At 39.4% G+C, this 19,769-nt stretch overlaps 2 protein-coding genes across 3 annotated transcripts in view; one reads left to right on the top strand and one right to left on the bottom strand.

Annotated features, from left to right (window-relative positions):
* The window catches only part of FAAP24 (FA core complex associated protein 24), a 38,888-nt gene that overhangs the window by 1,784 nt on the left and 17,335 nt on the right, over positions 1-19,769 (bottom strand). The gene's annotated exons all lie outside the window — the stretch shown is intronic.
* The window catches only part of RHPN2 (rhophilin Rho GTPase binding protein 2), a 43,149-nt gene that overhangs the window by 19,486 nt on the left and 3,894 nt on the right, over positions 1-19,769 (top strand). For both annotated transcript variants that reach the window (XM_073307860.2, XM_073307862.2), the window contains exons 3-14: positions 1,035-1,163; positions 5,418-5,493; positions 7,964-8,041; positions 9,246-9,370; positions 10,294-10,460; positions 12,820-13,007; positions 14,572-14,728; positions 15,241-15,360; positions 16,073-16,267; positions 17,562-17,638; positions 17,724-17,870; positions 19,172-19,327. In XM_073307860.2, the coding sequence (XP_073163961.2) occupies positions 1,035-1,163; positions 5,418-5,493; positions 7,964-8,041; positions 9,246-9,370; positions 10,294-10,460; positions 12,820-13,007; positions 14,572-14,728; positions 15,241-15,360; positions 16,073-16,267; positions 17,562-17,638; positions 17,724-17,870; positions 19,172-19,327 (1,615 nt within the window). The remainder of the gene's footprint in view (positions 1-1,034; positions 1,164-5,417; positions 5,494-7,963; positions 8,042-9,245; positions 9,371-10,293; positions 10,461-12,819; positions 13,008-14,571; positions 14,729-15,240; positions 15,361-16,072; positions 16,268-17,561; positions 17,639-17,723; positions 17,871-19,171; positions 19,328-19,769) is intronic.

Raw genomic sequence — 19,769 nt, 5'->3', positions numbered from 1 at the left:
GTAAAATAATGAGACATTTATACTTCCACAGAGAATTATGGGTTAGCAGGTGTGTCCTAATCTAAGTTGGAATGTTTATATAGCAAATACTGATCTTGTTAACTAATAATTCTATTGGGTTATTGACTATTTGGTTATATGGACCAAAGTTCAGAGTATCAATCCATAAGCAAATAAGCAATTGTTCAATCTTAACTTTTTAATGGAGTTTTGTGTTGCCAGCTAATTGTTTATCTTAAAACAGCACTTACGATAAATAACATGAGATTTCTGGGTACTACACAGTATTGCGTTGCTTATATGATGATTCATGCTAGAAGCAGGTGTTAATATAGCTACACCCAGAAATATTCAAATAGAAACATGTGCAGAAATGCTTTAGGGGCTACATTTAAAGACATATCTATTATGCTAATGGTATAAAGGGATGCTATACCTATACATGAATTGCAAATGGAAGAAAATGATTATCCCCAGACACATCAGAAAAACAGAACTAAAGGGAAGTCACATCACATTCTTCTTGTGAGGAGAAAAATGTCTTGTTTTTGTTTTAGGAAAATAGAACTAACAGTAATCATACCAGATGATGAATACATTGTCCAGTGACTATAATGGTGGGAGAGAGGGGTTTAACCAAAGTTAGACATGTACTTTTTTCTTTACAGCTCATTTTAGGAGAAAGCCTTGTAATCAACTCAGATTTTTATTTTCAGAATATAATTAAGATGTAAACCCTTCTGTTTCACTGTTAATTTGTCCTCCAAGTTAAATCTTAAAATCAGTCCAAAAAGATCAGCACATAGCAAACCTGTTAAGTGTCTGCACGCTCTTTTGTATCTGAAACCTATTCCAAGTTCTGTCTTGGCAGCAAATCAAATAAATTCTGAAACTCGAGTTCTCATATCATCTCTTAAGAAAAAAAATCTTAAAAATGATGGGAATGCCAGTAAGGGGGCTCAACGAAACTGGTGTACAATACGGAGCCTATTCTCTGGGCAGTCACTAAGGGGCATATCTCTTTCTCTTTGCAGAGCAACCACCAACAACAAAGTGCGAGAGCAGGCACTTCTGGAACTGAGTTTTGTAAACTCAGACCTGCAAATCTTAAAGGAGGAATTAGAAGGACTTAATTTCTCAGTGGAGGTTTATCAGAACACAGAGTAAGTGAAAATCTACTCTATTATCAACCCACCTTTTGTTTACAGCTGGAAATAAAGCTGGTGCTGGATGAGTGTGAATGCTGGATAGTAATTACATGAAAAAATTGTGAATAAAGAACATGATAGAAGGAGAATATACTTTCTCTTAATCAACAGTCTGACCACATAGTCTGTATATTTGTCTCTCTCTGTGTCTGCCTGAGCTGCCGCAGTGCCTTATTGGAGTTGTAGTTCCAGGTCCCTCATGCCTCCATTCTCCAATATGGACCTTGCTTCAGGCCTGACTACATCTCACATGATGCATCGCAGTCTCTCCCTGTGGCTAAGCTGCTACTGCGGTGCATGAGACCCTGCAGAGGTTCAGCCGCCGGTAGAGAGCAGGCGAGCAAGGCCCATAGAGGAAAATAGGGGCAGCTCCCATTAAACACCGCAGCAACTCAGGCGGACACAAAGATTAATATTGTCCTGATGTGAACTGAAACATATTGGTTTTCCCAAAGGAAAATTCTGCCAAAATCAAGTTTTCCATAGAAAATTTTGACACAAATCTCATTTTCTGAGGGGAAAATGTTTTTTGTTCAGATTTTTTCCACCCTCTCAAACATGCACAGGGAGTGCAGTAGGGAAAATGAAAGTGACAGCTGCAGTAGTGACAGAAGGGGGAGCAGGTTTGTGATAGTCTCCAGAAGCACATACATAGCCCACCTCTCCATCCTCCCTAGCAAGTCCTTTAAGATAATTTAAAACATTCTGCTCTTCGATGGTGAAGACCAGTGTTCCCTCTAATTTTTCCCACCCATGTGCGGAATGAATTTTGTTATGTGCACCAATATGAAGGTGATGTGTGACACATTACCTTCATATTGGTGCACATAACAAAATTTATGTGGTGGGGATGGGACCAAGGGGTTCGGAGTGTGGGATGGGGCTCAGAGCTGGGGAAGAAGGTTGGGGTGTGAGGGCTCTGGCTGGGGATGCGGGCTCTGGGGTTGGGCTGTGGCTGAGTCCACGCTGGTCTGGGCTGTGCCACCCTGGCCACGCCTGGGGCCAGGCTGCTCCGAGCCATGCAGCCCTGGCTGCGCCCGGGCCCAATCCAGCTGAGCCGCCCTGGCTGCGACAGGTCTGGGCCACAGGCTGAGTTGGAGCTGGGGCAGGGGTGCCCCTCCCCTGGCACGTTGGGGGCCGGGCGAGGGATGCCCCTCCCCCACCGGGGCAGGTCCCTGCTCCGGGCGAGTTCACTGAGTGCCTGTGTGGCGCTAAATGGGCTGCTGTGTGGCCGCACAGTTTACAAGGAATTTAGGTGAAGACCTAGGTTTTGGTGAAGATCTTGTGGCTGGAACAGTGGCCTTCGGACTGTCATTTTAGTTGACCTCCTTTGAACTATTTCCTACATTTCCAATGATGTTCATATTATAAAGAACTCCAAACTGCAGGCATTATGTTATGTACAGTTTAACCAAGTCTGCATAAAGGACACATCAGTATTTCATGTGTCAAAGAGTGGCACTCTTTCTCCATATCTATAGACCATATACTCCCCTCCACTTATGCAGTGCAGAGAAAAGGGGAAAGTCCCAAAGAATGCTAAGAAGAGGGAAGCCATGTAGGGGAAAAGGGGAGTATAGGCATATTACTACCTCAGTGACAACCTGTGTCCCCTCTGTGACTGCTGCAGAGAGAGCAGAGCTCTCAAAGAGCTGTATTTCTTAGGAGGGCTATATGCCCTTCTTTCCTGTTTTAGGCATGATGTGAACCACATGTTCGCCAGTTGACAGGGATCTCTTGTTGGTTAAAGGATATAATAATGTGTCTTTATACAACTCTGGTTGACCATCCTTGAAGAATGGATACAACTTTGGGCACTTTTTGTACAGAATAGACACCAGAAAGTGGGATAAGACAGGTAAACCTGTCAAGCAGATCTGTTTCTAAACAGAGGGCCATATTCTCCCTCCACTCATACCTGTGCAACCCATACAGCAAAAACTGAGGGCAAAATCTGGCCCAGAAAGTTTCTGAGATGGTCACAGGAATCCTGAAAATGCAAATACCACTTGTTTCTTTGTCTTCCTATTGCATATTATACACTTGTTCAGGAGGTGGGAGGAGAGTTTGCCCTGAGCATGTACATGAGAATACCCCTGTAGCCATAAAAATGCTCCTAGCGTGCCTGTGGGCCAATCCTTACTCTGTGGTCAAAGGATATTTTTCAAAACTGTGTGTCACACACCCAGTATATAAGAATAGAGAAGACTATTATTTAATCTATGGGTGTGGCACTTCAGTAGCTAAAAGCAGATATTGAATTTCTTTACGTTCATTTTAGAGTTGGCAGAAACACTGGTGTCCAGGGAAATTGTACACAAGCGTGGCTGCTTAATGAAGATGGATCATGAAAGAACATATTCAATCAATATTAAATCAATATGTAATATTTTTAGTATCTTGGCTTTTATCAGATTATTTTTCAAAGGTAACTGCTGTAAAAGCATTAAAATAACAGTTCTTTCCAATATTTGGTTACATTAGATGTGTTGCACCCTCAAGTGTGTGTGTGGGTGTGTGTATTTGTGCCCCACTACCAGGGAGAACAGTTTTAAACTCCATCAGGGGAGCCCCCTGCAAATGCTGCCCAGTAGGTGAGCTGAATAAGCGCTGCTCCTTGGAGCCCTGCCTTCTTTCTGGATTGCACCAGCCAGCTCTAGGGACCTTCTTATGCTAAACTGGAGTTGTGAGTAGATTGCACTACTGCTCCCCTGGCAGACTTTTCACCACCAGGGACATGCATCCCAGGTTCTGCTGGCTTTGCTGATGGAAACCTGTGAGTGAATCACTCCCACAGTATTTCATAGTGAAAAAAGTCAGTTAAGTGTTTGCTGGAAAAAGAAAAGATCAGATAAACATATCCAGATGCCAAGGACACTTTTTTTTCAAACAGACACTATTCCATCTTTCCTACTCAACATGTTGTAAATAATAACTGGAAGAAATCCTGAAATCAAATTCTCTGTTTGAAATAGGACATTTTGCTTAGGAAGAGTGGTGAAGACAGATTTCACAGTTGGGACCAAATGCTCATGATCTCCTTATTCATATGAGTAGTCCCACTAGCAAACAATAGGATTACTCTTATAATATGAGCAGGATTTGGTCCTTGATCAAGAGTTTTATTTTCCTTGAGGATCAAGGGGTTTTTGTTTTTGGTTTTTTTTAACATTGCCTTCTTGTATCTTATCACCCTCTGTGGAGATGCTTCTCAGGGTTGAATTCTTCCCCCACCCTAACATTTTCTAAAAGTTAAATACACATGATGCAGTGGTTCTCAAACTTTTTACTATCAGGCTCCACTTACATCAAAACCAGTGAGCTCAGGCCTCACTTTACAATGTGCTAGAGACAATTTATGTATATCAACCATTGATAAACTAGTAGAATATTGAAGCATATGGAATTATCATAGCCCTTACTTGTGTATGTCTCTCTGCAGTGGTTGGTTTCTGCACATGTGGTTTATCCAGAGGTGGAAAGATTGATCCAAACTGATACAGACAAGTGATCTGTCAGTCCTCACTTTCTGTTTCCTTGGCCCCCTCTTCCTCTGGAGGAACAATGGCTCAAGGGCAACTCTCATTCCCTTCAGACTCTTTCCCTTTGAGCTTCCATCCCTATGCCTATTCCCCGATTCTGTCCCTCTCACCACACTGCCAAATGCAGCTGGCTTCTGCCTCCTCCTCTCCCAGTGGTTTATTCTGGCTGGGCGCCAGCAGGGAAGATAGAGGAAGGAAAAAGAGACCAGACAATCTTCCTTCATTCCGTACTCACATCACAGAGGCCCGTGGGGGCCAGAAGGAGTAATTGTACAGAGAGAGTTTAAACTCCATGGGAATCAAGAGCTCCCCCTGTCCACAAAAATGTTATTGGAGTCTCCAGATAAAATCTCACACACTGCGGCTGTTTACTTCACTTCTGTCATTCCTGAAATAGGAGCATTCATGTTTGGGTTTTATAATAATTTTTTTAAAATAAGGAAAATAACTTGTGTGGGACAGAACAGTCTGTGTAAAGGGAGCATTACACAATTCTGAAATGCTTAAAGCCTCCTAGTGCAAATAAAAAGGTGCATGTTACATATGTTGCCATCAAGAGACACAGCTCCTTCTGTCTATGGTCACATGGAACAAGACAGGTAATTTTGCCAACAGAACAATAGAAAATAAGGAGTTAACTTTCTGTTTGTCTTTTCTTTTGCCACAGAGAGACTTTTAGCATTCCCCTGATACCACTTGGCCTGAAGGAGACTAAAGAAGGGGACTTTACAATCCCTCTCAAGGTAAGTTTCGAAGATACAGATTTTAGAATCAATATTTAACATGTAACACTGCTGTTATGTTTGAAGGTGTACAGCATTGTGTGCAAATTCTAAACATATTTTTATGCTTTATTTGCACTAATCTGACCAAGAACCAAGAATTTAGCACACCAAGAATTATCAAGGATTTGAGATCAGTTATGTCCTTCAGAAGATCTTTCCCAGTGACTTCAGTGGATTGATTCTTGATTTACATTTGTGTGAAAGCAAGATCAGGCCCACTATCGAAGGCTGGGGAGGCTAAGCCTCCCCTAACCCAGGCCATGGCCCCACCTACACTCTGGCCCGAGGCCCTGCTCTTGCTCTCTCTCTCCCCCAAAGCTGGTGGGGTCCCAGTCAGGGGTGGCTTGGGCCAGCTGGGGGTAGGACAGGCTGGCATGGGGTGACTGGAATGGGCGGGCTGGAGCTCCTCTGGTCATTATGTGGGGGGGGCCCTCGGGCAGAAGGGGCAGGGCTGGGGAATATTGGGGTTCACCCGCTGCCCATGCCCACTGTTTTATGGCCCAGCTAGTGATGGTGATGCTGATAATAATAACAACCATTTATTGCTTGTACACTGCCCACACTTGTACTTGGTGCTCTACAATACAAATTAAACAAGGTCCCTGTCCAGATGTTACAGTCTAAATGAAGACCAATTAAATAATCTGGGTGTACTCACCTTTCTCCCCCTACCACCACGGCAGCTGGGGGATGGTTTGGCACCCAGGAAGGTAGTTCCAGTGTATTCAAGTGATTCTGATTTAGACTAAGATTATTTTCTGCTGGGGAGGGAACATGGCCAGAGCATGCTATGCCTGGGGGCAGGAAGAGGCTGTGGTGCAGAAGCAGCTATGACAGCTCTGCACTAGGGGAATACCCAGCTAGGACAGGGGAAGTCCCAGTTATCCCTGTATGTCAGCGTTAAGGGGGCTTTATGATGCAAAATAGTTTTACTGGGTCCAAGGATCAGACCCATAGAGTGGATCCAGTTTGCTCCCAGTTACATAGGTGTAGCTGCCAGTGCAGTCACATGAAATTGCACCTGATAGAACTGAGAGCAGAATTTGGCTCCTACAGAAAATGTAGTCTTTAACATTGTTTCAATTAAAAGGGCTTTGTTACTTCTATGTTTTGATTAGTTATGTGATATAATTTTCTGTGAGCATGATAAAGATCATCTTTGGGGCACACAAAGTTTATGTCTGTTATGGATATTTATTCAGGTGAGCTCAGCTGTGTTCAGCATATCTGTATTTGAATTAGATGATGAAATCCATGGAAGAAGGCTTTCTTTGCCAGAGGCAGTGAAATGAAATCCATGGAAGAAGGCTTTCTTTGCCAGAGGCAGTGAAATAAAACAATCAGGAATAATTCTCCATGGAGCAAGTAAACAGCAACTGTTTTACCAAGCCAAGAACCACTTGGATTCAGAGCTTTACAAGGGACTTTAATCTGCATTCTTTCAAGCAAAACTCTTGCTGACTTTAATGAGAGTTTTAGAAATGAGTGTATGCTTGGAATCACGGAGAATTCTCTTTGGGTTTTCATTGACAGCTACTGTACAAGTTCTGCATGCTACTTAGTGGGAAATAGCTGTTTAAATCAGGAAGAAAGCTCTTTCTCAGTACTACTTTGGATCCTTTTTGAACTTTACAGCTCAGAGGATGAATTGTAAAGCTGGTGTAAGCTAAACTCCCTTATGCTAATTAAGACTCCCACATACAGACTCCTCCCTTAGCTCTGTATACCCCCAGTCTCCTACTGTGGGAGTCTAAGTTGGTGCATCTAACCATGACAAGGAGCCAGAAGAAGGCGTAAGCTGAAAAAACCCACATCCTACTTTAACTTACCCCTTGAAGTCAATGGAGTTACACTGAAGTAAAATGAGAAAATCAGCTCCCCTTTTACTAACTTAAACTCTCTTAGACATCACTTAAGAATTTGGCTCCACTTCTTCATCTGTAGGTTATTCTTGATTGGCCATATTCTGCTGTCATTTATAGCAGTTTAGTTTCATTAAACTCAGTGGAGTTTCACCAGTATAACTAAGAGCAGAATTTGGCACAATATCTTTCTATTAATGAATTTGCATGATCATTTGACTCCCTTGTTTTGTATTTAATTGGTTCAGGTGTCATTTTCAAAACTATTAACTGCAGTTTGAAAAAAAAGTGGAGAAAATATTATAGTTGTGTCGAGTCCACTACACAAGATTGGGTTTCTTATATTTGATACAAGATGAAGATATTACCTTGAAATCTTGTCTGTTATAGTTTTTCCCCTCTTTTGAAAATCTGACATATATAAATACAACACCATTTATTACTAATGAGTAGAAACTTTGCAAATCATGAAATTTTTGAATATTCAGGGCACTGTTAATGTTTGCGGAGAAATCAAAGACTTTGGCCTGAAAGAGTAAGGGTATTCCACATTTTATTTTGTTTAGGACTTTATCCTGGAACATTACAGTGAAGACAGTTCTGACTATGAAGATGAAATAGCTGATCTTATGGATTTGAGACAAGTAGGTTTGATTGTGCATGTTAATTCTCTTTGTGACTATGCCACCATATCCAGTTTTAATCTTGCAGATTTTTATTAATAATGTTCATATATGGTTAGATTGTGGCACTTTTACTGATTAATACTTTGCTCCAGGTTACCTTACTTCCACTTATTTCCGCTCCCAAGATATATAAAATGACAGCCTCCATATCCCAAGGACTCTATAATGCAACATTTCCATTAGTGATTTGGAAGTCTCACTGATAAAATTTGCAAATGACAAAGATTGGCAGAGTGGTAAATAATGAGGACAGGGTAGTCATAAGGTGTGATTTGTATCACTTGGCAGCTGGGGCCCATTCAAACAAAATGGGTTTCAGTAAGTTGTATGCAGAGTTGTACATCTAGGAATAAGGAATGCAGGCCATACCTATAGAATGGAGGGAGAGGGAGGACTGAAATATGAAAAACAGTGATATTGAAAAGGATTTAGGGGTCATAGTGGACAAATACCTCCGTATGAACTCCCAGTGCAGTGGTGTAGGAAAAAAGGGCTATTCCTCACATATAATCCTGCATCTTGGCAAGGGTTTAGACTAGATGACCTTGCGGTCCCTTCTAACCCTATGATTCTATGATATAGATAAAACAGGTGAAGAAATGTGTGGGGTGAGAAAATGATGTAACAAGAAAGCAAAGTAACTGAGCAGTTTGACACAACTTGAAAATTCAAAAATATTGTTTGTTTTTAAAATATTGTTTAAATTGTAATGGGGAATAAAGTAAAGGTTTGAAGTGAGGCATGAAAGCAGGAGTGGAGTAAATAGTAGGGGTCTGTAGCACAATACTAGTAATTTCTATTTACTAGATGTTGGTTGTTCAAATGTTCTTCTATAGTTCACATCATACCTACTGTCCAACATTGTATTTCAACATGTGCGAGATTTGCCTGTCACACACTACCTCCCATGTGTTTCCTTAGGGCCACATACAGCCTCCTCTCCAGCTGCAGAACTCTATTATTCAGAGTTGGGTGCACATGTCAAGGGCAGGCTGTGCTCCTATACTTCTAATTAATGTATTCCAGACACTTTTATATTAGGCAAAAGTCCCACTGATTTTAGTTGAGCAGAACTGTGGCCTCAGTGTGTTACATTATTCACTCTGAAACTAAACAGAATGCGTTGTGTGAACGTTATGTTTTTACATATCTGAACTTTAAGGCCTGCCGTACTCCCAGCAGAGATGAATCCGGCATTGAGATGTTGATGAGCTATTTCATTCAACTTGGCTTTATAGAGAACAGATTTTTTCCACCTACCAGACAAATGGGGATTTTATTTACCTGGTAAGTTTTTTTTAGAACACTGTTAACCTTGAACTAGCTCTGTGTAATTTGAAACACTTATATTTTTCTTGTACAGTAAGTTTTCATATTTATACTGATAGACACTCTCTTTAGTTTGTACAGTAAAGTTCTTAAGAGGATAAGGCCCTTTCTATGCTGAGAGTAAGGTCTGTGAAGGGCCATAAGAATTCTCTTTAAAAGTCTGCACATCCTACCTGGCTTTTGGGTCTTGGTGTGTACGAGCACATAGAAGCAGGTGGGGAAAGAGAAAAGCCTTGATTACATCCTTACTACTTGCTGGGCAGCACGGTGAAAATGGGGGAATATTGTGATTTGCTGCTGATACTCCTTGGGTGGTTCAATTTACACCTCACCCCTTGCTCAGGCTGTAGTATGAAACACAATCTAGTCCTGTGTTATTGGAACTACAAGATGTATACGCTAAGAGTATCTACTACTGTCTATCTTAATTTGTAATGAATAGGAAACACTACATAGTCTAAAATATCAGAGGACTGTAGAAAGACTTCTGCACTGGCTCAAAATAGCAAGTGCTATGATATACTGCACCATTATCAACGGGAGAAGAATGTGACTCAGTGAATTTAAATCTTGTGTTTGTGAATAGAACAGGAGACTCCTACAATTTGATCAAGAAAAACTATTTGAGTACCAGTTAAGCATTGCAAGAAGGGAAACATTGCTTTTAAGAAAGTTCAATAAATCCACTCACTAGCTCCTGGAGCTCAGGGATATATTTGCATTACATGCACGTGATTATGAATTACCATAAGTTTCAGCAGAAGCAGAAAAGGCATTACAGATCCTCTTCTGAACAATAAAATGAAAACACTGGTATCTCTGTGCTCACTTGTCTTTTTATGCTTATTTCATTTTGCCTCCTCCCCCTGCACCCACCCCAGGTATGATTCCTTCACAGGCGTCCCTGTCTGTCAGCCAAATTTGTTGCTAGAAAAAGCCAGTATTTTATTTAATATTGGAGCCCTCTACACACAGATTGGTACAAGATGTAATCGGCAGACCAAGCCTGGACTTGAAAATGCTGTTGATGCTTTTCAGAGAGCTGCAGGTATGTAAAGAGAGAAGGAGCTGTGGTTTATTTGCATATTGAAAATATGGAAGAGGTTATTTCTGGGGAGGTCTCAGTCAGTCTCTTACATATAGAGCTATACATTCAATATTGACTTTTGGTTTTATTAACACAGTCCAAACAGAAAAGGAGCTGGATTGAAACCCAAAGGTCCTAACAAGGATCTGTACTAGGCTTTAATTAAACATTCCTGTTAGTCTTAGTTTAACATTTCAAAAACCTGGAGCTGCTGTCTGAACAACATGTTTGGTAAAGACAAAGTGACTATTGTAGTCAATGATTAATTAGCTGTACATTCACCTTTTTTTTGCCTTTTCTCCATTACATCACTGTAACTGCATTGACTTGTGTAAAATGTGTGTGATGGGAGTGAATAATCAGGCCTATAGCATCTACATTTTAAAAACATTTTAAAACCATCAAGTCTATTTTGATCCCAAATGAAGCTTATTGTCCAGTTGGGGTCAATGGTAAATTTGCCATTGACTCCGTATAGGAGCAGGATCTATGCCCATAATGAATCACTGGAGTTTCTATTCTGCTGTGTCTGTGGTAGTTAATGGGAGCTACACCCCTTGAGCTAACAGGCTATAACAGTTCTGATTTTCATTAGAGTAGGTTTCGGAACAAAACCCCTTCATTTCTTAGATAAAAGTAATTATATAAGCGTAAGGTATTGTATTACTCATAGTATTTACAGGTGTTTAGAGGCAGTCTTAATATCTGTGAAATGAAAATGTGTTGCAAGATGATAATTATAATCCTCAACTGCTGACTTCCAATTTTGTAAAATGCTATCATAGTTGTTAATCACTGAACAAACAGTGTTACTTTAATAGCCCTAGTTCTTGTATTCAAACTATATAGAGATTTAGAAAATATGGCTTTGTTCATTTTTAAATAGATTTTTGTTTTGCCACACTACAGACTTCTTGTCTTTCTAGAAGAGGTTTCAGCATTTGTGAAATAAGAGAATTTCTCTTTAAAATTAAATATATTCCTATGTAGAGCAATAGTTATATCAGTGTTTTGCTGGAGCTATGTTAAGCCATAAACTGCAGCACATCATCTGCAGCCAAAATACCTTTTGCAGGGCCCCACAACAACATGCACTCTGTAGGCTCTTCATTGTACCTGTGCATAGCTCCGTAACACGTACGCTATGTTAACAGTGTGACATGATATAGTACACATAGTAGCTGTTCTGTACGGGTGGACTGAAGTTGTTGCACTGTTTCAATACATACCAGAGCCCTCAACATGGATAGTAAAAAATATCTGAATTATTTATCACACAAAGAGAAATAAATTGAGGCACCAGAAAATGAGGATGCTTTTCTGGACTTTCAGAGCCAATTTCATTTATTTCTTAAGGAATCAGAAGCTCAGATGGGCTTGACAGATTTTTGTGAAGTATAAGGGCTTATTGATTGATAGCCTGTGATTAAAATTTGAGTAGTGGCAGGTTCTGTCTCCAAAAGTGTAAAAGCTAACACACTAATAAAATAAAGAACATAGCCAGAAAGAACTAAAAAGTAGTGACAATGAGTGACAGATATTATAATAATACAGGGGGAACTTCCATAGCCCCAGGTACTGCTGTGATAGTTGTTCAGTAGCTTTGGGAAAGAAGCCCTAGCAGAACTTGATAAACCAGTTGGATGAGATGAATGGGATATATTACATTTTAATCCTTGTGAGCATTATTTATTTTTACACTACCGTTAATGTTTGTTTTAATTTTCTAAATGATAGATTAGTGGAAGTGGATGACTGAAGCAGAATCTAATCTTGCCCTGCTGAACATACTGTTCCAGTTTACTTATGGAACAGCACTAGACTTGAGCACTCAGTCCACTAAGCCTACTTTTGGAGTGTTTCCAAGATTAGTTAAATTGTTCTTTTTTTGTTGTAGGGGTCCCTCACTACCTTTTCAGAGTCCTAAGGGTATGCTCCCAGTAAAGCACCACTTGAAAAATCAGTCAGAGGAGTTTTTTTAAGTGAATCTTAAGGCATTGCTCCCCTTGTCCTGCCCCACAAGACAGCTTCTGTAGCCTCTATGAATGATAACCTAGGACTGGGAACTGAGCACAGCTGTCTTAGATGATAATACAGAACACTAATCCATATGACAGTGGGTCATTTTAACTCTTCACACTTAATAAAAATCCATTTTGGATCATTTAATTTGGCTGAGTAATTTCTAGAAAATATATTTTCAAGTTTCTCAACTGTCTTATTTGCTACTTTTCAGTTGTACTTGATAATTTGTGAATTGTGATCACCTGTAAAATTCCTTTTCTGTTGTAATAATTAGAAAAACTTTTTAAAAATTCAGGTATTTTAAACTACCTTAAGGAAACATTTACTCACACACCAAGTTATGACATGAGCCCAGCCATGCTGAGTGTACTGGTCAAAATGATGCTTGCTCAAGCTCAAGAGTGCGTCTTTGAGCAGATCAGTCTCCCTGGAATACGAAATGAATTTTTCACACTAGTGAAGATGGCTCAGGAAGTTGCTAAGGTAAGCCATGAGACTTAGTGTTTTTAAACCCACACCAAGTTTGTTTCCAGTGCCAAATCACTAGCTTAAAACTCTACCATAGTGCCCGTTTATTAAACCTTTAAAGCAGTTTTGTGACTTTGGTTTAAAGTATTGAGTGCAAAATGCTAATTGCTGTTAATGTTTTTTATAAAAACTGAACCTATGAAGTTACAGGGACTCATGTTGAGTTGTTGGCACAGTATGAAAACCTAATATGTAATCTGTTTGCAAGGTTGTATGTTCTAACATAAATACAGCGAGTTATGATGGAAGTAGTGACACATCCTCAAGAGTGCCACTAAAATAGGAACATAGGATCTCCTGGATCATTGAGTCCAGTCCCCTGCTACTGCAGGTAATCTTGTCACATAATAAGAGCTGTTCCATTAAAAAAAATGTATCTAATGGAAACAAATACCAGAACAGCAACTGGACAGTGAATTTATTTACTGAAGTTCTGTGTGGTTCATGTTAGCAAATTAAAGTACACAACTCCTTGTAATTCTCACTGAGAATTAATAGGATTATTTCTGACGAAAATGTATGAGTAGTTATGACAATACCATTTGATTCCATAAAGTAGATGACCAGCTCCTGCCTCCAAATCAACATGTGAAGGAGGTGTCAGTTGGTTATGTGGCACCACTTATGCCCCTCTCCCATTAACTGCTGCCAAATGCTGATCTGCCTTTACTTCTGCAGCTGGGGACTGGGTTGGCTATATATCCTGCCCACCACTAACCATCCTCCTTCCCCCCAAAAAGTTTTACTGATCCATCCCAGAGTTATGTGTATTGTACTGGCAGCATGGTGGGCAAGAGTTAGTTATGGTTTGGTAGTGATGGGATTGCAAAACTTTCACAGGCTTACTCACAAATAAGAAGGCAGGCTCTGACATGGAAGATAATCCACCATACTCATCTGAACATAGGTAACAAACTGAGACATGAAGGTTCACTCAACCAATTCGTAGCATCAGATAAAGGTCATACAGTACCCGACTCTAAATAAGATGGGCAAAACTTGTCCTGCCAACCTTAAAGAGCCTCCACGGACCAAACTCCTTTCATGTGTAACCTAATGTCAGCTTTGAATCCAGCTTTTCTGAGCTGACAAATGTGTTTGTTAAAACACTGATCTGCTCTACCCTCCTTTCAGTTGCATTAACAAGCCAAGATTTGCTTGCAAATTATAGAAGTGTGTGGATATTTATATTATATTTCATATTGTGACATCATAGAAATTAGAGATGGAAAAGACCAAATAAGTGATTTAGTTCAATGTCATATAGGATTATTCTATACAATATATTTTACAGTGTTGTATTCAGTCTAGTTTTAAATATCTCCAGAGATAAAGCTTCAATTTTCCTTTTAATTTCATCCTGCCTAGTCCTTGTATGAGTGTAAAATTTCCTCTTGCTTTCCTCGGTGTAAATAAACCTTCAAATATTTGTAGATGGTTATCATATCTCCTCGTGCTAATAACAGAGCTCCTAATTTTAAAGGTAACTTCTCATACCTAGATGTGTGTTTTATTTTAGGTTGGAGAGGTTTACACGCTTGTTAACACTGCAATGAATCAGGCACCAGTCAAGGCGAACATCCCTTATTCCTGGTCAAATATGGCAAAAATAAAATCAGACCATTACAAAGCTCTGGCACATTACTTCGTTGCTACTCTACTGAGTGACCACCAGTGTAAGAATCCTTTGGTTTTATTTATATATCCATATAAACAACTGCTATTAAGAAAGTTTTGTACTGAGGCCAGGACTGGGAGTTAGGAACTCCAGAGTTCTAATATGGACTCTTTCCATGGAATTCCTTTATGGCCGTGAGTCATTTCCCCATCTGGAATATGGAAATAATGCTTTCTGCCCTTCTTTCCAGGATTATTGAGAATATTTATTAGCTAATACTTACAAAGAGACTTGAAAAGTGTTATAAATGAGCTAAGTAATATTATCACTAAGTTAATCAGTTCTCGGGAATAGAAAATTAGAGTTCAGGCAGCATTTAGTAAAATTAGTTCTTGATTTTTTAAAAAAGGTCAGAATAATAATCTGGAGTGAAATCACATATTTAGAAGAACGTTTCCAAAATATTACTACTTACTCTCCCCCCACCCCTCCATCTGCACTCCACCTGCCTGAAGGTACCTGGCACAGAGACGCATTAAAGTAGCTAACATTTTATGTATGTTGATATAGTGCATCCCAGTGATGATGAAGACAAACAGGAAAAGGCCTGGTCCCAACTGCATGACTACATGCCAGAAGGATTGACGTCCCTAACCATTTTAAGGGATAAAGTTCAGCGAAAACGATTAGGTAATTGCAGACTCTACTCAGCGAGTGTATAACTGTTCTAAATTACAATACAGAGAAATATTATCTGTTACAAATAGATATAGTGAGCGGTATATATACAGAATATATATGCCATAACTGCATCAAGCAAAGCTCATATAACCAATTTTATTACATGATTATAACTGGTGTGTTCCTATTATTAAGTGTGTCAGTTAAGAGGAAAATTATGTTTTGAAGAGAAAAACATGTCTTTCTCGAAATTCAAGCTGTGGCAATAATAGGATGAACTGGGTTCTGTTACACCATGTAGCTCATTAAAATCAATTGAAATGTGGCAGAATCTAGTCCAACTTCTTGTGTTACAGTGACTTAGAATTATATATGAAGCTGACTTACTTTTGAAAATGTCTCTATATTAGGAATACATAGGCACTAAAAGCACTGATGTAATCAAGTTAAATCTTAAGCCAAGGGTTTGATTCTGCAACACTTCAGTGAATAAGTAATCTTTACTCATGCTGCTACTTCCACAAAATCAGTGGGACCCACTCACATGAGAATCACTTAGTTGATCAAGAATCATATGATTGGGCCTTCAGCCTTGCCTTCCTGTTGGATAAAATGTTTGGTGAAGATTGTTAGAAAAATCATCTTAGCCTTATGTATTGTTTACATTACAATTAAAATAAATAAAAGGCAAACGATTGCTAATGATTTCTACTTTCTTTAGGGAAAGCACATTTACGCAAAGCCATTGTTTATCATGAAGAAGCACTGAGGGTCTGTGGTTTGTGCAAACAGCTTCGGAATATTGACATTCTTCAGGAGATCCTGTCAGTTGCTCACAAGCGTTCACTTACCAAGTATGCTCAGCATGAGCAGGAAGATGACTTCCTGAGTTTAATGGAAGCATCCTCTGTCCTTTGTAAGTATCCCCAACTGAAAATCAAGATTTTCCAAAGGGACTAGCGATTTTCGGTGTCCAAGTTAAGGCATGTTAAAAGGAGCCTAGTTTTCAGAAAGTGGTGAGCACCCACTTCTGAAAAACCAGCTCCCTTTAAAGGTGTCTCAAGTAACACACCAAAAAATTTGTGGCCAAAGAGCATGGAGAAGCACGTTTTGTGCAGTGAACTTAGTCTGTTGATTAGTCCCTAAGTAACAGTGAAATAATTGTGTAGTTTTGCTACTTTGGTGCCTCTAAGCACATTCATACCATATAGGCTGGTTGCCTGAGATGAAATTTCAGGAAGCCTCCTCTGCACCTTCATATTTATGGGATGATTGTAAGAAGGCCTCCTGGAAGTATGTCCGTCTTTGGTGAATGCATCTTTCAGATATAGTGGGCTATGGTGGGTGAAGAAAGCACCTTCTCTTTGTTAAAATCTCTCTCTGGCTATAAAATGTGGTTTACTTTGCTTTACATTTTTAATCTCTTCCCACAGTTATTGGCATAAGATCTGTACTATAGGAGAGCATAGAGGAAAGAGAAGTTAGTTGACTGTGAACTTGAATGCTACTACTTCCTCCTGCATCAATCCAGACCATCTACCCTTTAAAAAGCATAAACAGACTGGGTTCTTTCTTTTGTTTGTTGAGCTCTACTTGGATTTTTAGTATATATTCTGAAGAAGCCTTGTGGAACCTGACATTTCATTTTGCTAACATAATGATGTCTGTGTCCATATGTTGATTTATCCTGAGGCTTCAAAAGATTAGATTTTTAATTGGCAAATGTTGATAAATGTCAGTTTTGCTGTACACGTGCACACAAATATTTCCATCAAAATTTACAAATTGGCAAAGAGAAAAATACTGCTTTAGAACTTATTGGAGTTGAAGGATATTTACTTTGTCAAAATCATATCAAAATATACAGTTTGGGTTTTAATAGTTTTACTGTTTTGAATCTGTGTCTGTCATTAAATAATTGTCTGGCCCTCTGTTTCCCACAACTGTGAACATTTAAATTGATTTAAAAAAAGAGCTCTTAAAAATAAAAACACTGATATTTGTTAAAATTATAAAAAAAATAAAAAGTTGAGTTCTGACAAGCTTACTTGTCCTACAGTCTACTAGCGGTGTAGGAGAAACTAATAGCTTGAGTGTAAAAAGGGTAGCATGTGAAACTTCCTCTGCCCATCCTGCCAATAGAAGCTTTTTCAGTGTTTGGCTGTTAATCTGGAACTTGAAAACTAGTTTGTTTTTCACTTTTGTTTTAGCGAAAACAGAGCATAAAGTAGAAATGGTTGTTCCTCAGTTCTCCAAGGTGAAAGTGAAAGACTTCTTTGAGAGGCTGGTAGGTAGCACACTATAATGCCTAATACTTGCTTGTGAGCCATTTTGCTGTTAATGACTATGTTCTGCCACTCTGCATCCTACAGGGCCCATTGCCTGTGTTTTCTGCCAAGCAGAGATGGACAGTGCCACGCACTATTCATTTCCATTGTCAAGAAGGGGAATTGGGATTCACTCTTAAAAGGGGCCCACCCGTGCAAGTTCACTGTCTCGATCCCTGCTGTTCTGCTGCAGTAAGTAGAGAGTGGAGTTTTAATAATTTTCTCTCTAGGTTCTTCTAAGTCTGCTGTGATTTCTCAATCTAGCCAAGTCATATGCAACAGTAAGGCACCCAGATTTGTGCAAATAAAATATTCTCTGTACCAATCACATCAGTGTGTTTTTTAAAGAACTAAATGTAATACACTAACACACCAACATTAGACATCATCTGTTTTAAATGCAAAAAAGACAAGGTAAATGCAGTGATAAAGTAATAATTTGAACACCTGAATTCAGGAAATGCAGCTCACTTGCATTGGCATGTGGAGTATTTCTGAATTTTAATTAAGCTGTTAAATGCAATGCCAGACTACATACAGCACCTGCAATTTGAGCAGGTTAATAGTGCAGTGTTAACTTTAGCATTATCTAACTCTAATGTGAAGATTACAAACTTAAAATAGGACTGATTCCTTCTTTTGTGTACATTTAATAAATAAAGATGACCCACAAGTACCATAATCAAGTACATTATTCACCATCTATTTCAGAAGGCTGGAAGAAGAAAAGCCATGAGAGAGAAGGGGGAGAAAAAGGGCAGTGCGTAAAGGCAAATATCAGGAAACGAAGGAGAAAGCGTATGGGAGGGAATAGAATGTGCCGGTGCTTCCTAATATGTAATCCTCTTTTGTGAATGGGAGGAAAGGGAAAAGGAGGGATACAAAGAAGAGAGAACATGCACAAGAGAAAAGAAGAGGCATAACTAAAGTACAGTGAAAGGCAGAAGCAAGCATTGACCTGCTAACCCCAGGGTTGTGAGTTCAATCCTTGAGGGGGCCATTTTGGGATCTGGGGCAAAAAAAATTGGGGATTGGCCCTGCTTGAGCAGGGGGTTGGACTAGATGATCTCCTGAGGTCCTTTCCAACTCTGATATTCTATGATGCAGCAAAGACTAAATAAGTTTATATTAAAGTACAAATTAAAAAAAGTGGAAGAGTGAGAAAGGAAAAGGATAAAATATCTAATAGTAAAATGATGGGAATGCCAAACTAAACAGTTTAAAAATTAAAGATTTTTATGAAAGAAAATAGAAACGCAAAGAGCACAAACAGGAGACAGGAAAATGTAATAATTATACTCTAATCAAATTAATGTATTGCAAAAACGGGTAAAAAGGGTAATTTTATGTGCATTAAAATGGTGCTTGGTGTTTTGTTCTGTGATGTCTGAGTTTTGTATGAAGCCTGGAAGGGGAGAAAAATACCTTTGGAGAAAGAAACTTTGCACAACTCCAGCTGATGCTAATAATTTGCACAAAAAATTATTTTACAGTTAAAGGGTCTGAAAGAAGGAGACTATATTGTTTCAATTGATGGCCTGGATTCCAAATGGCTGGAAGTGAATGATGTCTTGGAAAAGTTCAAAAGCATGGGAGAGCACAACATTGAGATTAAGGTTATTAGCTGTCAGGATACGATGGCTTCTCTGGTAAGTAATGGGACAGCTACTTTTCTGAACCTGAAGAACATTCAGTAAATTGAAAAAACTGCCTCACTTTGGGAAGTGAATGCTATCTAATTTGACATAGCCAGATGTCATGGATTGCTGGTGAATCTAGGCCTCAATCCAGCAAAGCATTTAAGCATGTGTTTAAAGGATTCCATTGTGATAAATGGGTCTACTCACATGCTTACAGTTAAGCCTATGTGTAAATGCTTCTTTTAATGAAGGCCCTAGGTGATTCCTATAGATGTAGGGCCATTGTGCCAGCTTTAGCCGTGAAACTCCACAAAGATTAATTCTACTGGTAATTCCAAGAGTTACATCAGTTTTCTTTCCAAATTGACCACGAGGGTGACCCAAAATTGGTATGGTGCTCTACCCCCTCCCTGCTTCCCACTCCACGGCATCATGCCTTCCTCAAGAGCCC

The sequence above is a fragment of the Lepidochelys kempii genome, chromosome 12 (assembly GCF_965140285.1).
Source record: "Lepidochelys kempii isolate rLepKem1 chromosome 12, rLepKem1.hap1, whole genome shotgun sequence".
Classification (NCBI taxonomy): domain Eukaryota; kingdom Metazoa; phylum Chordata; order Testudines; family Cheloniidae; genus Lepidochelys; species Lepidochelys kempii.
Note: the sequence above shows the minus strand (reverse complement) of the source record. Positions and strands in the feature narration are given on the sequence as shown.